A 21933-nucleotide genomic window follows, 5' to 3' on the forward strand; every position below is an offset into this window, starting at 1 on the left:
TAAACTAAGCATTTTTCTACAGTAGTCTACAGTAGGTAGACTTAAAATTTTTTTGACTTAATTTTATGTAAAATTCATTTTTCTATTTTTTTTTTTTTTTTAATAAAAATATTAACTATTTTTTCAAATCTAGAAGTATATTACGATGAATCGTCATCAATGCCCGAGAGTCTTACGTTGCCTTGTTGATTTCTCAAAAACGTTTTAAATTGACTTAGTGTTGAAAAACTCTTGTCAAGAGATGCAGTAGTAACAGGTATAGTATATAATATTTTCAACAGAACATATTTTGTTGGAAATTCATCTTTGTTACATTTTTTTAAAGCTTAAATAGCATTTTTTGGAATGCTTTCAGATGAATTTAAACAAAACAGTTTCCATTTACTTCTCCATAGTCTCGTATTATAGCTATCTTTAAAATCAGTTTGGTAAAAGGTAATGGCGTCTGATACAACAGTATAGTCAGAATTAATCACATAAAATGGTACAATATGTTGTATTGAAGACTTAAAAGAACTTTTTTGTTTGTTAAATCTGTTAATTAATGACATAGATAGCTCATCAAGATATGAAATAAATAAACTAATTCTAAAATAAACTTCTGGATAATTATAGTATCAGTCAATAATGTGAGTTTTATATTTCAAAAATAACATACTAAAATAGAACACCAAAAATAATAGTAGTTACGAGCCATGGTTTCATATAAATATATAATTATATAATATAGCAATATGCATTAAATGTTTTAATTGAATCTGAAATTTCACTATGGGCCCGGGCCTAGGGAGCCCCACCCCTATATACGTCACTGAATCTCTCAATACTTTTTACACTGCAATCTTATAAATATAAAAATATTAAATTAGATTATAATACGCTGTTTGATTCAACCATAAATGTAAATTTTGATTTATCTTCTTGGTGTACCCCGCTCCCGGTAAACATGCCACCGATAATGTTATGTGCTTAAGCTATAAATTGCAACAGTTCGGCGTGTTAGCACGCAATGATCGCATGGTCATCATCGCCATCATCGTTACTATGTCACATCGTTGTTTTTCCGAAATATTGTGGTGAACCGAAATATTCCTGTGTTTTTGAATACTCGAGTAATGTGCGTACGATTGTGTATCGCTCGAAGCGTACGAACATTATATAATATAATATTTTCGTGCTATGTGTTCAGCTATGCAACCATTTGCATGTCAATTGTTTGCACAATCAATTATTGTTCATAACACTCGCACATGGCGTACGCGTACGTCCACGTTGATGTATCTATTTCAAGAAGATCGGCGGTGAAATGTGACGTAAAATAAGCATAACAATGTAGACGTTCAGATAACGTTCGTGATGTTATTGTAATTATTATTATTGTAAACAATTCCGCGTTCGAGTGCAGTAAACTGGTTTCGTTAGATTGTGAATTCGTCGGGTTATTATTGAAAATGCGATTCGGAACACACGCCGTTTAGCTGCAGGTATTTTTTTTTTTACGAAACGCAGGTATTTCGTTATTTTTATCGGTGAAAAGCCGACGACTTCATCCGTTCGGGCGGAAACGTAACGCATGTTGCTTTACTTCACAGTGCGAACGTATTAGATGTTATTTTCTTTTTTACGGGACTTTCGCCGTACGAATTCATTGGCAATTACGATATCACCGCCTTCCCGGTGAACGTCGTGCCATCTTTGTACGCACCTAAACAATATTTGATGAATGTTCAACGTCGGAAACATTGCACCAAGTCCAATAACGAGACATTTTTACTACTGTTACTGACCAACCTTCTTTTTACATCGATTTGGTGTCTACTATTGATAAACGTCTACGGTACGTACCAAGTCGTTTGACGTCGATAAAAATGAATTCTATCGTATTTACAATTACTTTTAACCATTTCTTTACCAATGATTCAAGAATATTTAATAAATTTTAAACATACATATCACTAGAACATATTTAACGACAAAACGCATAAACGAATTATATATTAAATGTATGATATTCAAAAACCGTTTCGGTATGTCAATAAAATAAAAATGAACAATAATGATATAATAAAAATAAAAATTAGTAAATTGTCAAGACTCGTAAATTAATATACAAATAAATGAACAAATAGCTTATAAAAGGCTAAGAATTTATTTATATTTTTATTTATAAGGATAAACACACTATATTTAGCCAATATATCAGTGGTTCCTAACATTTCCGAGACTAATATCCGTAAAACGAGTAAGATATTAGTAAATACCCTTACCCACTAAAAAAAATGTGTGCCAGGCCTAACGTAAAACCCGCATTATCGGGTTATCCGTCATCGCAAAGATGGATCAGTGTGTTATGTAAAGAAACGTGTAATTTTTTTTATTTTTTTATTGTTTGTATTTATGTAAAAATGGTTCGTTTTGAAGAAGATAATCGAGAGCACACTATATAAATATAATTTGAAGATAATAAAAATATAATTATTATAATAAGAGGTACAAAAATACATAATAAAAACATAAAAAAAATTTATTCAATCCTTACCCCTCAAAAATCTTATTTTACTCCTTAGGCGGTAATCACTCCCAAGTTGGGAACCACTTCAATACATGTATGTATTTTAGAAAATACTATACAATAAATATGATTTTCCATAATAATTATAACTTATTTTATTATAACATTTTAAAATGTTAAATGCCACGTATTAATTATATTATAACACTACTTGTATTATTTTTGATACGAAAAGACCTTGTCTTTAAAAACTGATGACGATATTATTTTTATGGAGAACTCCGTTTACAAAGTCATACGAAGTATTTTCTCTTGTATTTTGTATATGATAATTTAAAAATGACGCATTTTTTTAAAATAGGTTTAAAACTTTTTTTAAAAAATTTATGATAATGAAAAACATATTACTATGTTGATGAACTGATAATATTACATGTGGTAATAGTATTGCATCAATTGTAAAGCAAAAAAATTTATTTGATAAACAGAGTTACTATGTTATCATCGGACAATAGAACATATGTTCAAGGTGTAGAGAATTGCAATCAGTATCCACATTGTATATGCCACCTATACACTTCTACTACCTCATATAAATAAATTTAATTTGATATTTAAATTATTTTCTCAACAATAGTCAATTTATAATTTTATACTTCAATTAAATTAGGATACCACTGTTTTTTTTTTTTTTTTTTGATAAATAAACGCACTACAAAACTCACAACCTTATTATTATCCGGATAATGTAATATGAGATTTTCCACCCTAAATATAAACTAAATACAAGAACATAATGATAACCATTTTGATTATATTTTATAGCAGTTAAGTATTTGCTATGTAATATAGGGACTGCGGAGAAAAGAAATAAAAACAATATATTTTAATTATAAAAAAAATTAAAAAGAAAAAGTTTTTTTTTTTTTAATTTAATGTTATTTAATTAAATTAATCCTTAATTCATTTTTATCAAAGATATATTGTGATGTGGAAAACATTATCACTGAAATTGGTCGATTCCTTATTAATAATTATGAATGCATTTCACCTGAGTTAAAATTATATTCTAGATAAAAAAAAAAAAAAAAAACTGTAAATTGTTGAGTATATTGGCATTCATTGTACTGAAGTGCTTATTTTAATAGAAATATTATTTATTGGCTTGTTAATTGCTTAACTAATGAAAAAAATCAATTTCTTTTCATTAATATTTCCTTATATATAACACTTCATATCGTTCAACAAATTACTTGTAATAGTTCTATAATTTTAATCATAAAATGTAAAATGAAAATTATGTCAAACACGGATATTTTATTTTTCTAAGTAGGTACTGCGTTTTCAAATCGAATCATACAACTACTTGTTTTAAAAATTTATCACGCATCATTTATCGATTCATTTGTAAAACAGATACTATGATAGTAATTTACCTGACTATAAGTTCATTGTAAACCGATTATTGTTGAAAATGTTTTTGTTTCAAATTAGGTCCAATTATCAATGACATTGCAAACACAATACTTATCTTTAGTAGGTTTATCTAAATCAGTTTGCGTGATTAAAAAAGCTAAGCTAGAATGTTTGCTTCTAAATATTTAAACATAAATAACTGTTATTATGACGGGTCCGAGTTCTTTGGTGAAATCAAATGTTGTTTCAGACAGAACAAGATATAGAATTTTTTTCTGAGACATATTTTTTTATTTAAAAATAGCTATAAAAAAAAAGCAGAAGTGGTTTTAAATAAACATGAGATTAAAATAAAAATAAATTCGAATGTGGAAAAATAAATAGCAGCATTAGAGATTTTTTGGTAAAAATTCTATTTTATGATAAAATAAACAACAATTATAATGTAAGAATTTCAAAGAAAATTAATTATCTGTAGCGGAACATACATTTTGGTTAACATAATTAATTTCATCAAATTGCTACATCAGAAATAGAAGTATCAAGAACAAAAATAGTAGGTAAATAGGTGCTATTTTAAAATTATTTCTTTATGTCGTATTAACGCTAAACATTTCGTTAAAAAAATATCAAAAATATTATGGACATTTATAATAAATTTATTTCTATATGCTTTTGAAAAAAAAAATTAATAAAAATCTTTCGTAAATGATTAATGATGAAACGATGTTTTATTCATAGAATATGTATTGTATTAAAAACAAAAATTTCGTTGAATCCTTTTTTTTTTTACTTAAAAATCATTCAATTATCAGTCTGCAATACAGTTTTTATTTTTATTATTTTTATTTTTATTAGATTAAACCATTCAGAAAACATGAAACTGGAATGTAAAATTCATCAAAAATGAATTATTGTAATATAGTATGAATCTCGAATGAAACGACCAACAGTAGCGTATAATATATTATTAATATTATTAATATAATATATTTATTATAATATATTATGTTATTTTGCAGAGCTTGGAAATAAAACGTGTTTAGTAGGAGCTAATTGAATTTGATTATAATTTTCTAACGATTAAAACGTACTCATATTGTTTTTTTAAATAAAATAAACCGAACATATGGTACCTATTATCATTACCAACGAGTATTGACGATCGTTTCGCACTCAAAGTTTTTTTTAAATAATTTTCTAGGATTTTTAACCGAGTCAACGTTCAAAGTCTTAACGCGTACATCATAACGATACTGTAAAAATAGCCGCAATCGTTTTCGTTTAGAATTTTTGATCTACCCAACACCCGCTCCCTCGAAAACGCGATGATATTTTAGTCCTGCAATCCGGTCCTTTGCGAACAGTAGATTCGTGCCTGCACAATACCGAATGTCCGACGGATCTTTGCGTAATCGGATCGAAAAAATAAAAATAAACATTGGAAAACAACGCAAAAACAATGGGAGACACGAGACGATGAACATTTTAGCGTAACGATTGCTTTTAAATGTACTTACTGGACACGGCATGACGACTGTAGCGCACAATATAATATAATGATCGTTGAACCGGTTGGATGGCAGGCGTAAGCTTATGGCGATCGTTCCGGGTGCTATGACGCGCTGATTACGTTCAATATCGGTTATTAACTATAAATATGATTACAAGCGAATGTCAAGCGAAGGAGAAGATCGATGATCTATGACACTCGTCTATTATTTTAAGAATTTTTTTTTTTTGGATCTCCTAGGCTCTTGATCGTGGTCGATAAAAATCCATTCGTTTCACCAACACAAACCGAGGAAGAAGAAAAAATACAATAATAAACACACGAATAGTTTGCTACGATATCCAAAACGGTTCGCGACGACTGACGACGACGACAACGATGGGCGACGCGGCGAACGGTTGACGGGCAAATACGGTTTTCAAAAGTTGGAGCCACGAACTGAGGCGGCGGCATTTCGGTCCGCTGGCGCACGCGCTCCCTGGCGAGATATGCGCACAGTGCACACCGAGTACACACGTGCACGTACACGCGCCTAAAGCTCACACGCGTTCGAACATATTATCATATTATCGTCCCCGTCCTTAGCGATGTTCTATTGTTAAACCAAAAAAAAATCCATAGTACACGATTGTCGGAAACCGATCGCCAACACCGTTTCATACCTTTGCGATCCTTTGCTCGTCGCTTCAATTTTTCCAAATCACTTTTTTCCGTCCGCACGCAACTGTAACGGAAATCGCGGGCACCGTAGCGTATCTTCAGAAGCCGCAAATAACGGCGTTAGAGTTACTGTTCTTAGGAAAAATATGACGGGATATTTCGTACCACATTAGATGGAGTACACGAGTTCCGCGTAAAACCAGTTTTTTTAAATTCTTTTATCACCATCTAAAATTATATTGTCATCGATGCAAATATAAATGAGATATCTAGAAATTACCGATAACCGACTAAAGTAAAATCCGATTGCGTACGTTCGTTATAGGCGATAAATTTTTATGTAACACGATTCTGTACGATATTACCTGATTTTTAATCACACGATTGTGGACGAAGTTTTAAGCGCTTATGCTAATTTTTACACTGGTATTGGTGTATAACACATGCTGCCTATACGAGTGAACTCGAAAAATTTAATAAACACTTTGTGTTCTATCGCTTTTATTACCTATGTTTATTATTAATGATATCAAATATATCATATATAACGAAATTTCGTTATTTCCGTTATATTATACGGAATTTTTCGAGTTTTAGTAAAAGTAATAGGTTATATATGTCAATAAATCCGAATTTAAACATTTTTAAATAATTTATTGATAATAATATCATTCAAATAAAAACTGTCGATTTTATTTATTTATTAATTACTTTTCTTTTATTTAGCTATCCCCTCGTTTTATTTATTATTTTATTATTAATTTTTTTTATGAATTATTATAGAACTGTTAGTTTATATATATAATAGTATTCTATATTTATTAAAGATAATACAGTGAAATTAGTAAATTTACAATAAACATACAATTTCATACCCAATTGTGTTTATTTATTTTTCTTACCCACCTTTTTGTTACCCATCTATAAACGTACGCAATCGTGTTCTACCCAACCGACTGATCACTATTGCTGCGCACACTGCTGCTGCACACGGTCGAAAAATGATTCATGCTTTACGATAATTTTAACCTTATTCTTGTACGTATTAAAAATTAATCACAACATTGCTTAATACGTTCTCGAGCTTTTCGAGGAGCACAAGGGAACATTTTCAATGTTCACATAAAATAAGTTTCCGGTGGGAAAGCTAACGTTATATAAAGCACAAAAAATTATAAATCGCAGTCAAACACCCTTGCATATTCAAATCACGAATTACCAACAGTCTGAGATGGATCCACAATCAATATGATCGATGTTAAGAGTACGAGAATGAACACTTACGACCGATGAAGGTTTATTTCCAGATATGGTGCGATCGTATCGTTTAGTAATTCTTTGTAAACGTCGTTTTAACTTCTGCCGATCGATAATTTATCTGATCGTGTCCTAATATTCTCTTCAAATGATATAACGAATGCATCGCGTATAACAATTGATGGTATCGCCGTACAACGAGCGATGAGAATTCGATTACCGAACAAATAATACCGATGAATGCGATGAATGTTTTTACAGTCATCTAAACTCTAAGTACAGAGCACAGTAAACAATGTATAATAATGTGCTATTGTAGAGAATACGATTTTATTCTTTGGCCGGGTGTAACGTATTTATTTCGTGCATGTTATTGAAGTATCTAAGTACAAACCGAGTTTGTTTCGACCGAGCCAGTGAACCGCAAGCTGTCGTGGCAGACGGATTCAATTAAATTACATGCCCAACAACACGAAAACCTTAGTTAATGTGTACAGGATTACGAATGGACCGCGTCACGAATATTATTAAAACAATATTCTTCTTCTTCGGTAAACTCGGCCACTAGGACCATCCCGACATACATCCTTGCCTCCAGTTTTCTCTATTCGATGCCTGTAATCTCCAATCTTCTCCTCCACCTAATGCTTTCACATCATCCCTAACTCCGTCCTCCCATCTCCGACGTGGTCTTCCCAGCGGTCTTTTTCCATTAGGGTTCTCCTCCAGTACCATACGTATGAGTGGGTTTTGACTACGCCAGGCGTGCCCAGCCCAAATCAATCTTCTGTTCTTTATTGTTTCGAGTATACTGGGTTTATGAAAGAGTGTCTCTAGTTCATCATTTTTCCTTATTCTCCATTCCCCACTAAACATGTCTTTTACTGGTCCAAAGATCTTCCTCAGTATTTTTTTTCTTTCCAGTACTAAGAGTTTTCTTTCATCACTTTTCCTTAATGGCCACGCCTCAGCTCCATAAGTAATAACAGGTCGTATTAATGTGATGTATAATTGTAATTTTAACTCTCTTGAAAGTGATCTTGATCCCAGTAATTTCGCAAGACCATAAAGGCATTTATTTCCTGACAGAATTCTTGTTCCTATTTCTATTTCGATTTCATTTCTCTCTGAAAGTATGGATCCTAGGTACTTAAATTGTCTTGTTCTTTTGAAATTTCGGTTGTTGATGTTAAGAGTTGGATATAATCTTATAGTGTCTCGTCTTCCTACTACCATATATTCCGTTTTGTCCTCATTGATATGGAGTCCAACTTTCAGTGCTGCTTTCTCCAGCCGGTTTAATAAATCTTTTAGTCCGTCTTGTGAATCCTCCATGATCACCAGATCATCTGCATAAGCCAGAAGTCCTATGGACGATTCATGGAATTTAACTCCTTCTTGCGGTGTAATATTCATCTCTCTTACAACTTTCTCTACTACTATATTAAATAAGATTGGTGACATAGCATCTCCCTGTCTTAATCCCAATTTAACTAAAATTGGGTCTAAGTTTGTATTTCCAACCTTAACTTTGACAAATATTAAAACAATAATTATTATAATTATTACGCACCGTACGAGGAACATTCGTGTGGAATATTTCTTTCGTTTTTGTTACGATGAAATTTTGCTGTCGTTTGTTTCACCGACGACATAATGGATCCCGATGATCAGGTTTGCGTGAAAGCTTACGTGTATTTTCCATCTTGCGAATCGTCGTCAAGACCTGTAATCCATTTATTGGCCGACTAGCTGAATTACCCGTCGTTGCCGGGTTTAAGTATATAAATTTATGTAACCTGCCAAGATTAAATTTTGTTAAATCTATTGAAATTTAAATTAATTAAGATTTTTGAAATAATATTTTATACATTTTAATTTAGTTTTTAAGATAATGATTATTATCATAACCTATTCGATAAGTTATAGCTTTTGGCGGCAGAAGCTTTGTTCACGATAAATTTCAGCACTAAAAGTTCAAAATAAATGTTTTACTAATAGTTTTTCAATATGTTATCTACAAAACTTCTTTGTAGACAATATTCTTCACTGATCTATTAGTAGGCGACAAAATCACCAAGCTACTGGGTGAGCTTACGCGTGAGCAAGCTACGTAGAACTGCCCATGTGAAAAACAGTTTTCTCGCAAATCTATTCCTGCAAATTTAAGAGTTTGGCCTTGTTACTTGTTTATAGTCATTGCAAAACAGACTTTCAGGGGAAACTGTAATCGTTTAAATTCGAACGGATGATCATTCGGAATTAAAGGGATTCGTGGTACAAACACAGTTTCCCCTTTTGCACATCCTGTTAAAATTGTGGCTTCTACAATATTGCGATGTAAAGCTTTGACTTTAAGCCTGGTCCCATTGCACAGTTTAGGCGGTTTCAAATTTCGCAACATCATAATAGGTATGCCCACACTCAGAATAAGCCTATGATATGGCATGCCCGGTGGTTTCAATGAATTTAAAAATTCAACCGGATAATTAGTTGCATCGTCCATGTTGACCACCGTATCTATTGAAGTATATACTTTTTCTTCCCCTTCAAAAGACATCAGCAGTGTATCATTGATAGCCGCCGCTTGGTCATTTTTGGAGTGAGTATAGCACGTTCACACAACCATTCCATAGGCTTATCATGAATATGAGCAATATCTGGATAAATTTTTGATATTAAATCCTGAACCGTAGTTACAACTGTACACAAATTTTCTGGGATAGTTATCATTTAATCAAACGATGGATAATCACCATTGCCAATTTTAAGTAAAAGATCTGAAAATCCACCAGCAAACTTTTCCTCTCCCAAGTATACCCTCATATTTTTTGACAGTTTGAGTATATTAATCTTAGGCCATAAAGTAGATCTTTTAAGACATGACTTGACTTCATCAGTTCTGGTCCCTTTTGGTACTTCTGGTAGAGTCTGCCTAAAGTCTCCAGCCAGTAAAACCGTTATACCACCAATTAACCTTTTATTTTCCCTTATATCCTTTAGAGATCTATTTAAAGCCTCAACACCACCCTTATGCGCCATTGTAATTTCGTCCCACACTATTAATTTTGTATCTTTTAAAACTTCCGCAAAATTACTTTGTTTTGATATATTACAAAAGGGAGTGGCCGAAGTAGTTAGATTGAGTGGTAATTTGAAGGTAGAATGGGCCGTTCAACCACCCTCGAGCAGTGTTGCTACGATTCCAGAAGATGCTACAGCTAAGGCAATGTCGCGAGTACTTATAACTTTCGCTTAAATCAAATTGATTAAGAAAGTTTTTCCAGTTCCACCTGGAGCATCTAAAAAGTATATTCGACCCTCATTATTATTAACACTTATAATAATTTGATTGTAAGCAAACTTTTGTTCGTCATTCAGAGATTCTTCATTGTTTCTTCGACGTCTTCTAAGGCTACTAAGTCATAACGTGTTTCCTTGAGATACTCTCTATTATCAAATTGTTCAAATTTGCTTGGCTGAGGTAAGCCATATTCTTTAAATGGCTGACCACCTAATGCTAACACGGAATCTTCTATTACCGATAAGCATTTGTTCAACGCTACGTCCGCTAAGTGTTCTGCATCCACGGAATCCTATCGTTCTAATCGTATTTTAAAATCTTCAGATAGGTATTCTTTGAATTTGTCCCAAAGATATAAGGGATCTGTTACTTGGCAGAACACTAATATAATCGTAAATAGATCCCGTATCATATGCGGAGATTGGCAGTGTGCTGCCTCTTCTAGTGCTGCGTACAAATGTTCATCATCTTCAAGTAACCCTAGAGCCTTACACGTGGATTTAAAAGTGGGATATACTTGACCATTTACAGTTTTCAACGCTTTAAACGAAATCGGGCCCCGGATTTCATGGAGAAGCATACGAAGGTGATAACATTCTGTATTGTTTGGATGAACCATATAAACTCTACCCAGAGCGTGCTCTCTTTTGATATCTGGCCAGCCAACAACGTTTACTCTTCTCTTCATTCTTTGGAACTTTTTTTTATCCCAAACGTAATATGCAGGTACTTCTGGGTAAAGCAAATTTTTTGAAAAGTTATCCACTTTACACAAATCAAAAAATGAGAGAAGTGTAGTTGTAGGAGGACTATTCACTCTGTCATGTAGGTTTTGTTCATTAAAGTAAACCCTTTGTCCATTTTCTAAATGGACAGCAAGGTGAACAACGGTAGGGAAACGCTCATGAATTGGAAATTCAAGGATTCGCCATACGGCTTCTGATGAACTTATATATCGTCCACTTTTGTAAGTTTTTATTTCGTCTTTCTCATTTTCTAAGGCAAATGAAGCCTGATCCGAGCCCTTATTTACGTATTTGCACACATATTTTATGGACTTCACCGAACTGCATTATTCCACATTGACTTGAGCGTTACATGTTCTTAACAGTACTGGATTATAAGGAACTATCCAACGATTATCTATATCTACGCCTTTGATATTGACGGAAAATCCACTGTCATCGGTTGAACGTCTCTTGAACTTCGGATAACCATCATCACCAGTTTGAGTTTCCTTAATGAGATTCTTGAAGTTATATTTTCGAATATTGTTCATAAATTGCACATGATCTGGGTGCAGAGCGTTAACCAAACTGTAGAGAGGTTCAGGTAGTTGTTTTAACCTCTCAAGTTGTACTTTTCCGGCGCTACAACACATACCAAGTGTCTCATCTTTCCACTTCAAAGCGTTGCACCACCGACACTTATAGGTCATAGAACCCAAATCTACACAGGTGTCAATTCTATATGCAATATCTGGATCATATGCCATACCTGAATGCACCTTGCTTTTCCATAGACGCATAGTAGTATTTTCCTTATACCTAGATTCAGTTTGATTCTGTCTATATTTTTTTTGTGCTTTTTTTATTTGTTTTTTTCTTGTGTAATTAGTAAATCTAGCCCTTCGTTTTCGACAGGACGAAATAGATTGATCTGTTTCACTTGATTGGGATAGTGAAATGTTTGCAGAAATGTTACTGTGTACTGAAGATGCAATAGGTGAATGTTCGCGTTCATCGACCAGTTTCTCTATACGACTCTGAGTATTGTTTTCTGCCGCAGTAAGAAGATAAGCATCAAAATGTCCATTGGGCAAATCTTGTCTAAATCGTAAAAGCTTTACTGGACAATCATTAGACCCGGACTCCGTGTATAAGATACCATTTCGATAAACTTTAAAATTAAATGGAAATATACATCCCGCTGCTATAAACTCACAAAGCCCACCATAAGTTTCATTTTTTATCATATCAGCATAATATTAATTGGCCGTTGAGTAATTATCACTATTTCTATTGTGGGACATAAATGAAAACTTGGTCCAGTCATTCACCACATGTCCAACAATTAGTGATCGCGCCTCTATCGCTCGGAATAAACAGGCACCATCGCCAACAATGGGGACAACAGTATGTTATTCAAAATCTCCATTAACTAAAAGACTTTCTTTAGCCATTTCTTAGGTAATTAAATTTAACAACGTTAAATTAATCCTCCTAACAACAAAAACCGAACACGGAAAAATCTAAAAAACTGATCCGGCAGTAAGCTGTTTTATATTACACTTGTATACCGAAACCGTTTACTGGTCCTTTATCGAACGCTGGGCTATCGCTACAACAACAACAACGACAAAGCAGCCAAGTACATATAATTTACAGCACGTGGGCATACATTTTATATAAGCAAACGTTTTCGTCACGCGCAGCTATAAATATAATATGTAGGATAATCACAATAAACGACAACGGTGCTACCGCGGCTCTATCCGCCGACAACGCGTTAACGTCGACTTAGGACCTTTAGGTTAAGTTAGTTAGGTTTAATAATACAAATTACATGTAAAAATTTTCTTTTACCGATTTCAACCCTTTAAATTCAAAATTTTGAAAAATCCTTTCTTAGCGCACGTCTACATCATAATAGCTATCTGTATGCCAAATTTCAGCCAGATCCGTCCAATGGTTTGGGCTGTGCGTTGATAGCAGTCAATCAGCTTACTGTTTTATATATACAGATGATGGAATTAGATGTTTTCCTGTCCGTAGCTGTCTTCTTAATATCTATACACTTGGCCTTCGATGGGACCTTTGCGCCGTCCATTCGCTTTCAAGGAATTTTCACTGCTACGAAATGCATCGGCTGCAAATGTCGTTCGTACGCACATTTCGAGATGCATTTTCATCCCACGACGATAATGATTAAACATAAATATATTTAAATATAATTAAATATAATAGACAGCAGCGAACTAACACGTTCGACGGCGACGTCGTTGAATTTTTCCCACTCCTCCGGCGATTCGGTAACAACGATCTGTTCACCGTCTTTTCGCTCTCATGCTCGCGGACGCGTTAAACGTTCGGTTTGGACACGGGCGAATCGATAACAATCATTGCGATAAATTAATCCCTCTGACGACATTCGCGCACGTCCGGACCCCGTCCAGGTCTAGTGCGTACACCGATATTACCCTGGGAATGGGTCACTGAGTATTTATCCAACGGAAAAGTAAGTACCGGATGTTTGACCATATCTTACATAGGTACTCACCCGAGTTATTTTTTTTTTTTTAAGTGGACATTCTATATAATAGAAATATTTTGGTCAGGTTAACAATGTCGATACATGAATGCGATAATATCATCCCAAAGAGACTGGTGCCTTTCATTGAATCGTTTATACTTTCATTACCAAGATCTGTTTAAATTGCCAACACATAAAACTTCATAACAGTGGTGTTTTTTTTTTAATTTTTTTTATTATAACATTTTTTTTCTATAAACTAGTTTATACATCTATGAAGAGTGCATACCTAAAAAAAAACAATGATTTGTTTTAACATTTCCATTAGACTTTCATGACTGTTGTTCAATAAGTTTAAATTCAAACGTTTAAAAATTAGGTTATTTTTATGCACATTTATAAGCACCCAAAATACCGAGTACATACCCTTTATTTACCGAGTAATTACCCGTCACTTTATTATCCTCGACGTCTCGGCGCTTGTCGCGAAATCATTGTTCGTCGTTGCACGTTATACTGTACACATTTACACGCGCGCTAAACCCACCCGGACGAGTCGTGACGGTCGCGCTTAGCACCGTTAATCGCTGTGATATCCCGAACAAGTATATAACACTAACCTATAGTACAGGGGTGTATTTGGAATTTTTGGAGGGGCTGGGTATTTTATCCTAGGTGAATTTTCCAGTACAACCTATTCAAAATAAGAATAAGAAATTTACTACATGATTTAAATTTTTGTCAGTGTTCTAAAAATTATATTCAATTTCAATTACTTTCTTTGTCACCATTCTATTGCCAAACTATCATCGTCTTTGGAAACTTACAATGTAGATGGAACTGTATTATCGGCGGATAATTTAATTTTTTTATAAAAATGCAGTAATGATTGTTCAGGTTTTTCCAGTGCGATTATTATTTTATTTGAGCAAAAAATAAAAACAATCGTTATGCTACCAGCGGTGGAGTTATTGAAGAGAAGAGGCGATGCGGCGATCGTCCCATCCCCCTTTGGGATTTTATTTATATCACAGATTTTTCAACATTTTTGTTATACATTCATACAGATATACGTAATAAATATTTATAAATATTTACTATCGAGTACTATGTATATATTTGTATAGGTAGCATGATTCATAATAATAAATAATAGTATAATGTATAACATGCATAATATAATAATAGTAATAGTATTCCTATTCACCTTTTAACCCTAAAACAAGCTTCAGATCCACCCAGGTACATTGAACTGTCTTAGCACCCGTGTGCGATACTTAAACGTACTCAAAGAACAGTAAATAGTACTTAACAATGAGGTCGAGCGCACATTTTCTGTAATCTCTTAGTTCGATGATACTGGAAATTCATTTAACGCATATTGGGAGTTAGGGAAGTGTGGAGCTGTACTTTGCCTGTATTGGTCTGGGTCACGATGTTCGCGACACAGTTTACTACTGCAAACGTGCCTTGGGAAATATTTTATAATATAATGTTTCACGATATCACAATATTTTCAACTATTATTAATTAATTCAAGGTTTTTTAAAAATGTACGACGGAAGGAACTTTAATCGGAGCCGTTCGACATTACAAAATGTTATTTTGACACAGGTCATTTTCTTCTATTTCATTTTCTATTTGTCAGATACTTCCGGCGACATATTGAATTCACAATTGAATTATATATATTTTTTTTTATAAAATTACTTTTCCACATCTTCAACGTTAAGTTAAAGGTTAATCCAACCTATAACAAAAGAAGTTCATCAAATTCATCGTCGAAATCTGATTCAAAGCTTAAATTTATTACATTTTCGGCCTTCGTATTAATGCTCATAACCTGGCCCATAAAAAGTATACGATGAAAACCGATCACCGCATTGTGGGTCGTCGACGTCACAACTTTTCAACGATAATAAACTTCTCAGAATTATTTTTATACGATTATTTGCCACAATCGATTCCTCGCAAAACAAATAAAAAATATGGTACAACAATGTGCCGCACATCAAAATCCGAAAGTTATTGTTAGTCACGATTAAAATCGTCGGACACAATAGCATTGCATTGAATGAAAAAATCGTTACTAATAATTGTTAATACAAAGAACTATATTGTACGATTCACATCGGATAAGACGCCGACAAACTTAAAATATATTTGCTGACATTTCAGGGATGGGGTACGGGGCCGCTGCTTAAATACGCCCTTGCTATGGTGACCACAAAGTGTTAAATTTGCGTCGAACCGTAATATTGTTTTTTACACGCGAGTGCGCGCTGTTTGCGATTTCATTCGTTTTGATGTTATATTTATCGAGTATTAGTACCGTTGCAACGGTCGCGTTGGTTACTTAATGCCCGCGGTCCACAACGACCAATTTACGTTGTTCAGTAAGTTTCGTCGTTTACTAAAATTTAACACGGGTCGCTGTTGCGCCCAAATTTAACACTCATAATTACAAACGTTTCAGCGGACCATAATTAAAATCGCATTAACCGTATAACGCGGGGGTTGTTTCGATAACGGGATTTGAAAATGTTGTTTCCCCGACATCGTTGTCGAATAACAGAGCGCAACACACGTCCGTGAGCACTAAACAATCGACATCGTACGTGTTAAATCGTTTCGCTCCGGAAGGAAAATTACTCGTTAAAAAGTTAAGCACAGAAAATGTAGGTTGGCGCGTAACGTCTTCGTCGATTTTCTTTCGCCGCGGCGAACAGTGATTGCGCTAGAGTTATTGAGGCCTTGGGCAAAGTTAATGTTGGGTCTTATAATTTCTATTAAATCAAATATTTTAAGTTCAGTTATATCTGAATACAGTTGAAAACTATTTCAAAACCGCGGGGCCTTAATTATAATTTAAGGCATGGAACTCTGGGCAACTGTCCCTTTGCCCACCCCCTTTCATGCCGTCCCTGTCTAACATTAACAATTACGTTTTCAAGAGTAAATGTTCTTTTTTGAACGAAAAACACAGTACTACAATACATTTTACCGTTACATTGTATACAACGGACGAGGCCGTTACCGCAATTCGAATAATGTAAAAAAAAACCAATATATTACATAACAACAAGCTGCGGTACAGTCCGGTAAAACGTTAGTCGCGTTAAAATTGTGATGTCTTAAAGTTTAAGGGTGCAAAACCTGACGATATAATGATAACAATAATAATGCGGTAACTATTGCGGCAAACGATAATCCCATAAGCCTCGCATATGCTTACATAATTTACGCTCAATCTATACGTGCCGCGCGGAAACCGACGTTTCGAAGTTTTTAACGATTCCGGTCGGCGAAAATAAAAACCCAACGCCGCGATGGTTTCGTTCGCATGCATAACACAATTTATTACTTTTTGAACCGATAGCGTGTATAATAATGCTGGTTAGGTTACCGATAAAGTATGCGATTATAATACATTTGGCTGTGTGGTCGTAACACCAGTTGCCGTTTTTTATCGATACATTCATCGAAGGAATTGACGACGCTCACCGTTTGCCCAAACTACTCGACCTATGGGGTCCTAGTGTCACTAGGTCTAAGGGATTGTTTTGCAATCTCTAGCAGGTACGCAGGTACCACGCCGATGTTAAACAACGATTAATAGCGTTTTCGTATCCTGGCCTACTTTCTCGTTCGTTTCACTTGCGTTATATAATTTTCAATACAGTCCCATTCCTGTACGACTAATTTAAACGTCAGTTTCTATGCGATTCGATTGCTTTTCCGTTTCCTTAATTCGTCGCGTTTTATTCGCGCAACGTTATGTTATTTCTGCAATACTGTTATAGCAAGACGCTTTGGCGTGTATTCCAACAATATTAATAAAAAAGAAACAAAATCAAATAAAACGCAACGTACTCCAGTTGTTGTTCGAATGTCGCATCGTAAGCAAACGCCTGTAAAACCTAACCTGTAATCTGTAAAACGTAGCACCTGATTCTCGGTCCAAAGGAAGGATACGATTTTTTTCGGCGACTATGTTAACTCGTTTTTGCGACGTGGAGGGAATCCATTGCGGAATACGGGCGAAAACGGCGTAATGGTTGCCGGTCCTTGGACGGTTGACGATTTTTCACGTATTCGCTTGTACCGAAAATGCGTACGATCTAGAAGTTATAACACTTCTCCAGGCACTCTTCGTTTCCACCGCTATACTGTCACACCACGACCGCGATGTACTTAATATTTTCATGTTCCGTAGCAATACGATCGACAATAATTATCAGCAATTCAACTGCGGAACGTTCGCATGACTCGTAAATTTAAACATTTTTCGATGAGTTTATGAACCTTATAGAATTAGATATTTAGTTTTGTTGCGTTACAATTGGGAACCGATCATTTCGTTTGATTGCGATCTGAAATATGATGTTACCTCTTTCGTTAGCATGTTAAACTCTTCGGAAAAACTGAAATATAATCATTAAATAAAATGACCGGAGATGGAATCGCTGATAAATTATCTGTATTTCATACGTCAACGATCTACAAGGTTTTAAATTTAATTAACATAGAATTATAGTCGCTGTACCACTTGGCGCAACGCGAACCCGCAGTGCACTAAATTGCGTTCCATCAGTTATACTCGCTCAGTCTTTCTCCGTTCGTGTAATACGTTTAACGGCCGACACTGCATTATTTATACGTATAGTTAAAATACACGTGTCAAGCTATCTGCTAACTAACGTATTTACGAATCCGGACGTTCGTATTGTTAGGCAATATTACCGCGAGCCACCTGCAAATAATGCACGAAAGCTGTATTATGCATTCGTATTAAACAATTGACAAATGCGTTTCAACTTTCGGACGAGCGACCGCCGAAGTTAATTTATTCAAAATTAACACAAAAGAGAAATGTTACGTGGAAGGAACTCAAAACGATAAATCGCATAGCTTTTAAGTGCTATAAAGTCTTCGCAGGGAAACGTTTAACGATCCATTGAGTAATTCGGTCGTCGCCGGATACATCGTTCGTAGTCAACGCGGGTCGTGTTTATTCCGATTAGGGACAAATAGACGTAGCCGTTTGGACATAGCCGTTTGAACATGGCCGTTTGGACGTAAAAAAAAAAAAAATATGTACGTTTATAAGTTATAAAAACACTGATATTTTATGTTCATAATATAACTAATGGTATCGTATCATAATATCAAACCTTATCGAATTTTATCGTTTTGGCAATAGGTATCTTTTATATCAATATAATATATATATATATATAGTTATATATTATATAACTTATTGGTTTTTACAACTTATAATAATTATCACACTTTATCGAAACATGGTGTTACACGAAACACGACAATACACATCTATAACCGTGTTAGTCATGTACAAATTGCATTCAAGTGTATATGTAAGATGTCATTAATTAATTTAAATCGCGATGGTGAAGTTTTTTTTTAATGAATTTTTTTGGCATTAAAATTTACATATTATAATAAATATAAATAACTTATTTATGTTATTTACTGATTTATATATATATATTTTTTTTTTTTTGACGTTCATTTGTCCCCACATCCAAACGGCTACGTCCATTTGTCCTAAATCGTGTTTATTCACATAGTTATATGTGTTATGTTTTCTAGTTATCGCACAGGACACATATTTGTCGAAAAGGGTCGTTCGCAGCGATGATGCAACGGAACGTTTCAAGATTTTGTCGGTAATATCTAGGTGTTTATGTTGTCGTTCCGTCTAAGGACTTCAATAAAATGGATTCGAGAACATTCCACTTTGTCTAGATCGCGTCCATAATCCTCGAAAAATTGTTATTTTTTTTTCAGTGGACTGAATAACAGTTAATTTCTTCTAGGATTCGTCTCGGGATTATTAGTAGTATCGGGCTACATTTTGCACAGATAAGGATACATTGTAATTTGGACAAGTCACGTATTTTAACTGCAACTTTCTTTAATATTTGTAAGTGTACTGATACGTTTTCCATACGACGTACACCGAGAGTATCGAACGAAACGGCCGGCAATAGATACAGATATGAGTAGTCTTCGTCTTTTACGCATCGCAATAAAGTAAAAATTATTGATTTTAGTCAATCGTTACAGTTAATATATGGGAGCAATAAACCTGTTGAGAAAACATTCTAGTTCGCCATAAAGCCTACTTGAGATATCGATCAGGACCACTATTTAAATTTATATCCTTAGCTTCCATAAATTAAATTCCAGTGCTAAAAAATTGTTTAAATATTTTATTATTCTTCCTTTAAAACAAAAGGTCAGTATAATTTAATATTACGGACCCGGTTGATCTCAAGCAGACTTATTCCGATATTGATTCTGTTTTCAGAATCCTCCTCGTCGTTTCGATTCGTATAATGTATGATTATCGTATGAAAATGAACAAGAAGTGGATAACTTTTGCTGCATTGCTCGTGTGAAAGACAAAGACAATACACATCTGAACATAATCCTATTATTAATATTTCTGTTCCATGGAGTAAATTACTTCAAACCGATAGAAAACAGTATTGTACCCCCTTACACCCATCTCACGGCTCCGATGCTTGTATTTAAAACTAAATTATGCAATAATAAATATCTAATATAAAGATCATCAGACAAATTTGTACGTCTTAACACTAAAAATTTTACCTCATGTTTATTAATATCATGAATTACAATGATTATTAAAAAAATAAAATTTTGTATTATTATATTTGTATTCAAATACTTTGTGAGTATTAGTAAAATACATTTCTTATAGAAGTATTTTAAAATTATTTTAATACATTTCCATAAAAAACGAAAAAAACATTTGAAAATCGTCGAAATCGTCACTTTTTCTGGTATTTTAAGAGACGACGGAATGACCGACTCCGTTCGTCACGCAGCATACATTGACGGTACAGATGAATCCATATCATAGCCTAAACCTCGTATTCTAATAAAGCAAGCAAAATATTCACTTATATTGCCAAGAACATTTGCTGAACATTCTAGTAATATCGACTATAAAGCGTGATCTGATTTAAATGTGGTAAAAATACTATTGATAATAGCATGAGCAAGAATTAATCTTACAGTAAACTAACAACATTTAAATCTTTAACTGAATATATATATAGGGAAATACCTAGATCGGGTGAAACTCCACGACCGGAAATGGTACAGGGATAGGTGAATAGTATTGCTGTATTAGTCTTTTAAACTTAAAGCTAATGGACCATTGCTCTTGATAAAACGATTCTTATTGTAGGAGGTTCGGTGGATCATTTAATATTTTTAAGAATGACTGACATAATAGAAGAATCATATTTTTTAATCAAATAGGTTGAATTTTTAACACTACAAAGTTTCACTGAAAAAAGGCATCTACAATTTAGGAAAATCAAAAATTTCAAGTGCATACGAGCAGCATAAAATGCTTTAAAATAATCGAAAACTATGAAATGTCTTTACTAAATTACTAACATTATTTATTAGAAATTCGTTGAAACATCTAATTTTATCAAAATTTCATTTATAACTCTTATAAATCATTTTTGCGACTTTCATATTTTTTTGTTTTCAAAGGAAATTTTATAAATAATTTTTTGTTCGTTCTTCTTTTAAAACTTTAATAATTCCGAGATCGTTAGATTTAAAAATACTTAAGTCAATGAAAAATAGTCATATGATTGTCTTTAGTCATAATTTTTAAAACGGTAAAAATTATTTATTGAAGCGTTCACGATTACATTTATTTCCAGAACTTTAAAAAAATAAAATGATTGTAAGTTTCAACATGACTTGACAATATTTTACGATTTATTAGGTTCTTATATTATTCTTTTTAGCATAAATGAATTATAATAATATATGTAGCTATTACAGTTGGTGTTTTGCGATCATTAGTATTTGTTTTTCAATTAATTGATTCTTAATTAAGCTCTACTTTTACTTTATGCGCTCACTAAAATTATAATATCGTGAATGTTAAAACCGAGGTCAATGATAAATACAAGATTGTTGATAAATATTTCACCGGCTAAA

At 33.6% G+C, this 21933-nt stretch overlaps 2 protein-coding genes across 6 annotated transcripts in view; both read right to left on the reverse strand.

Annotated features, from left to right (window-relative positions):
* The window catches only part of LOC112686829 (FMRFamide receptor), a 211701-nt gene extending 205856 nt beyond the window's left edge, over positions 1-5845 (reverse strand). For all 5 annotated transcript variants that reach the window (XM_025559282.1, XM_025559279.1, XM_025559280.1 and 2 more), the window contains exon 1: positions 5449-5845. The gene's annotated coding sequence lies outside the window, so the exon portion shown is untranslated. The remainder of the gene's footprint in view (positions 1-5448) is intronic.
* A 3695-nt stretch (positions 5846-9540) lies between these two features.
* LOC112686852 lies at positions 9541-9864 on the reverse strand. The gene has a single exon (XM_025559308.1). It carries the CDS (start codon positions 9862-9864, stop codon positions 9541-9543), a length of 324 nt encoding a protein of 107 aa, XP_025415093.1.
* Between the last annotated feature and the right edge of the window lie 12069 nt (positions 9865-21933).

This window comes from Sipha flava, unplaced genomic scaffold (assembly GCF_003268045.1).
Source record: "Sipha flava isolate LNK unplaced genomic scaffold, YSA_version1 325_pilon_pilon, whole genome shotgun sequence".
Classification (NCBI taxonomy): domain Eukaryota; kingdom Metazoa; phylum Arthropoda; class Insecta; order Hemiptera; family Aphididae; genus Sipha; species Sipha flava.

Bases quoted from the DNA above. Each gene is read 5' to 3' on its own strand.
- LOC112686852 (XM_025559308.1), bottom strand. From the start codon at position 9,864: ATGGACGATGCAACTAATTATCCGGTTGAATTTTTAAATTCATTGAAA.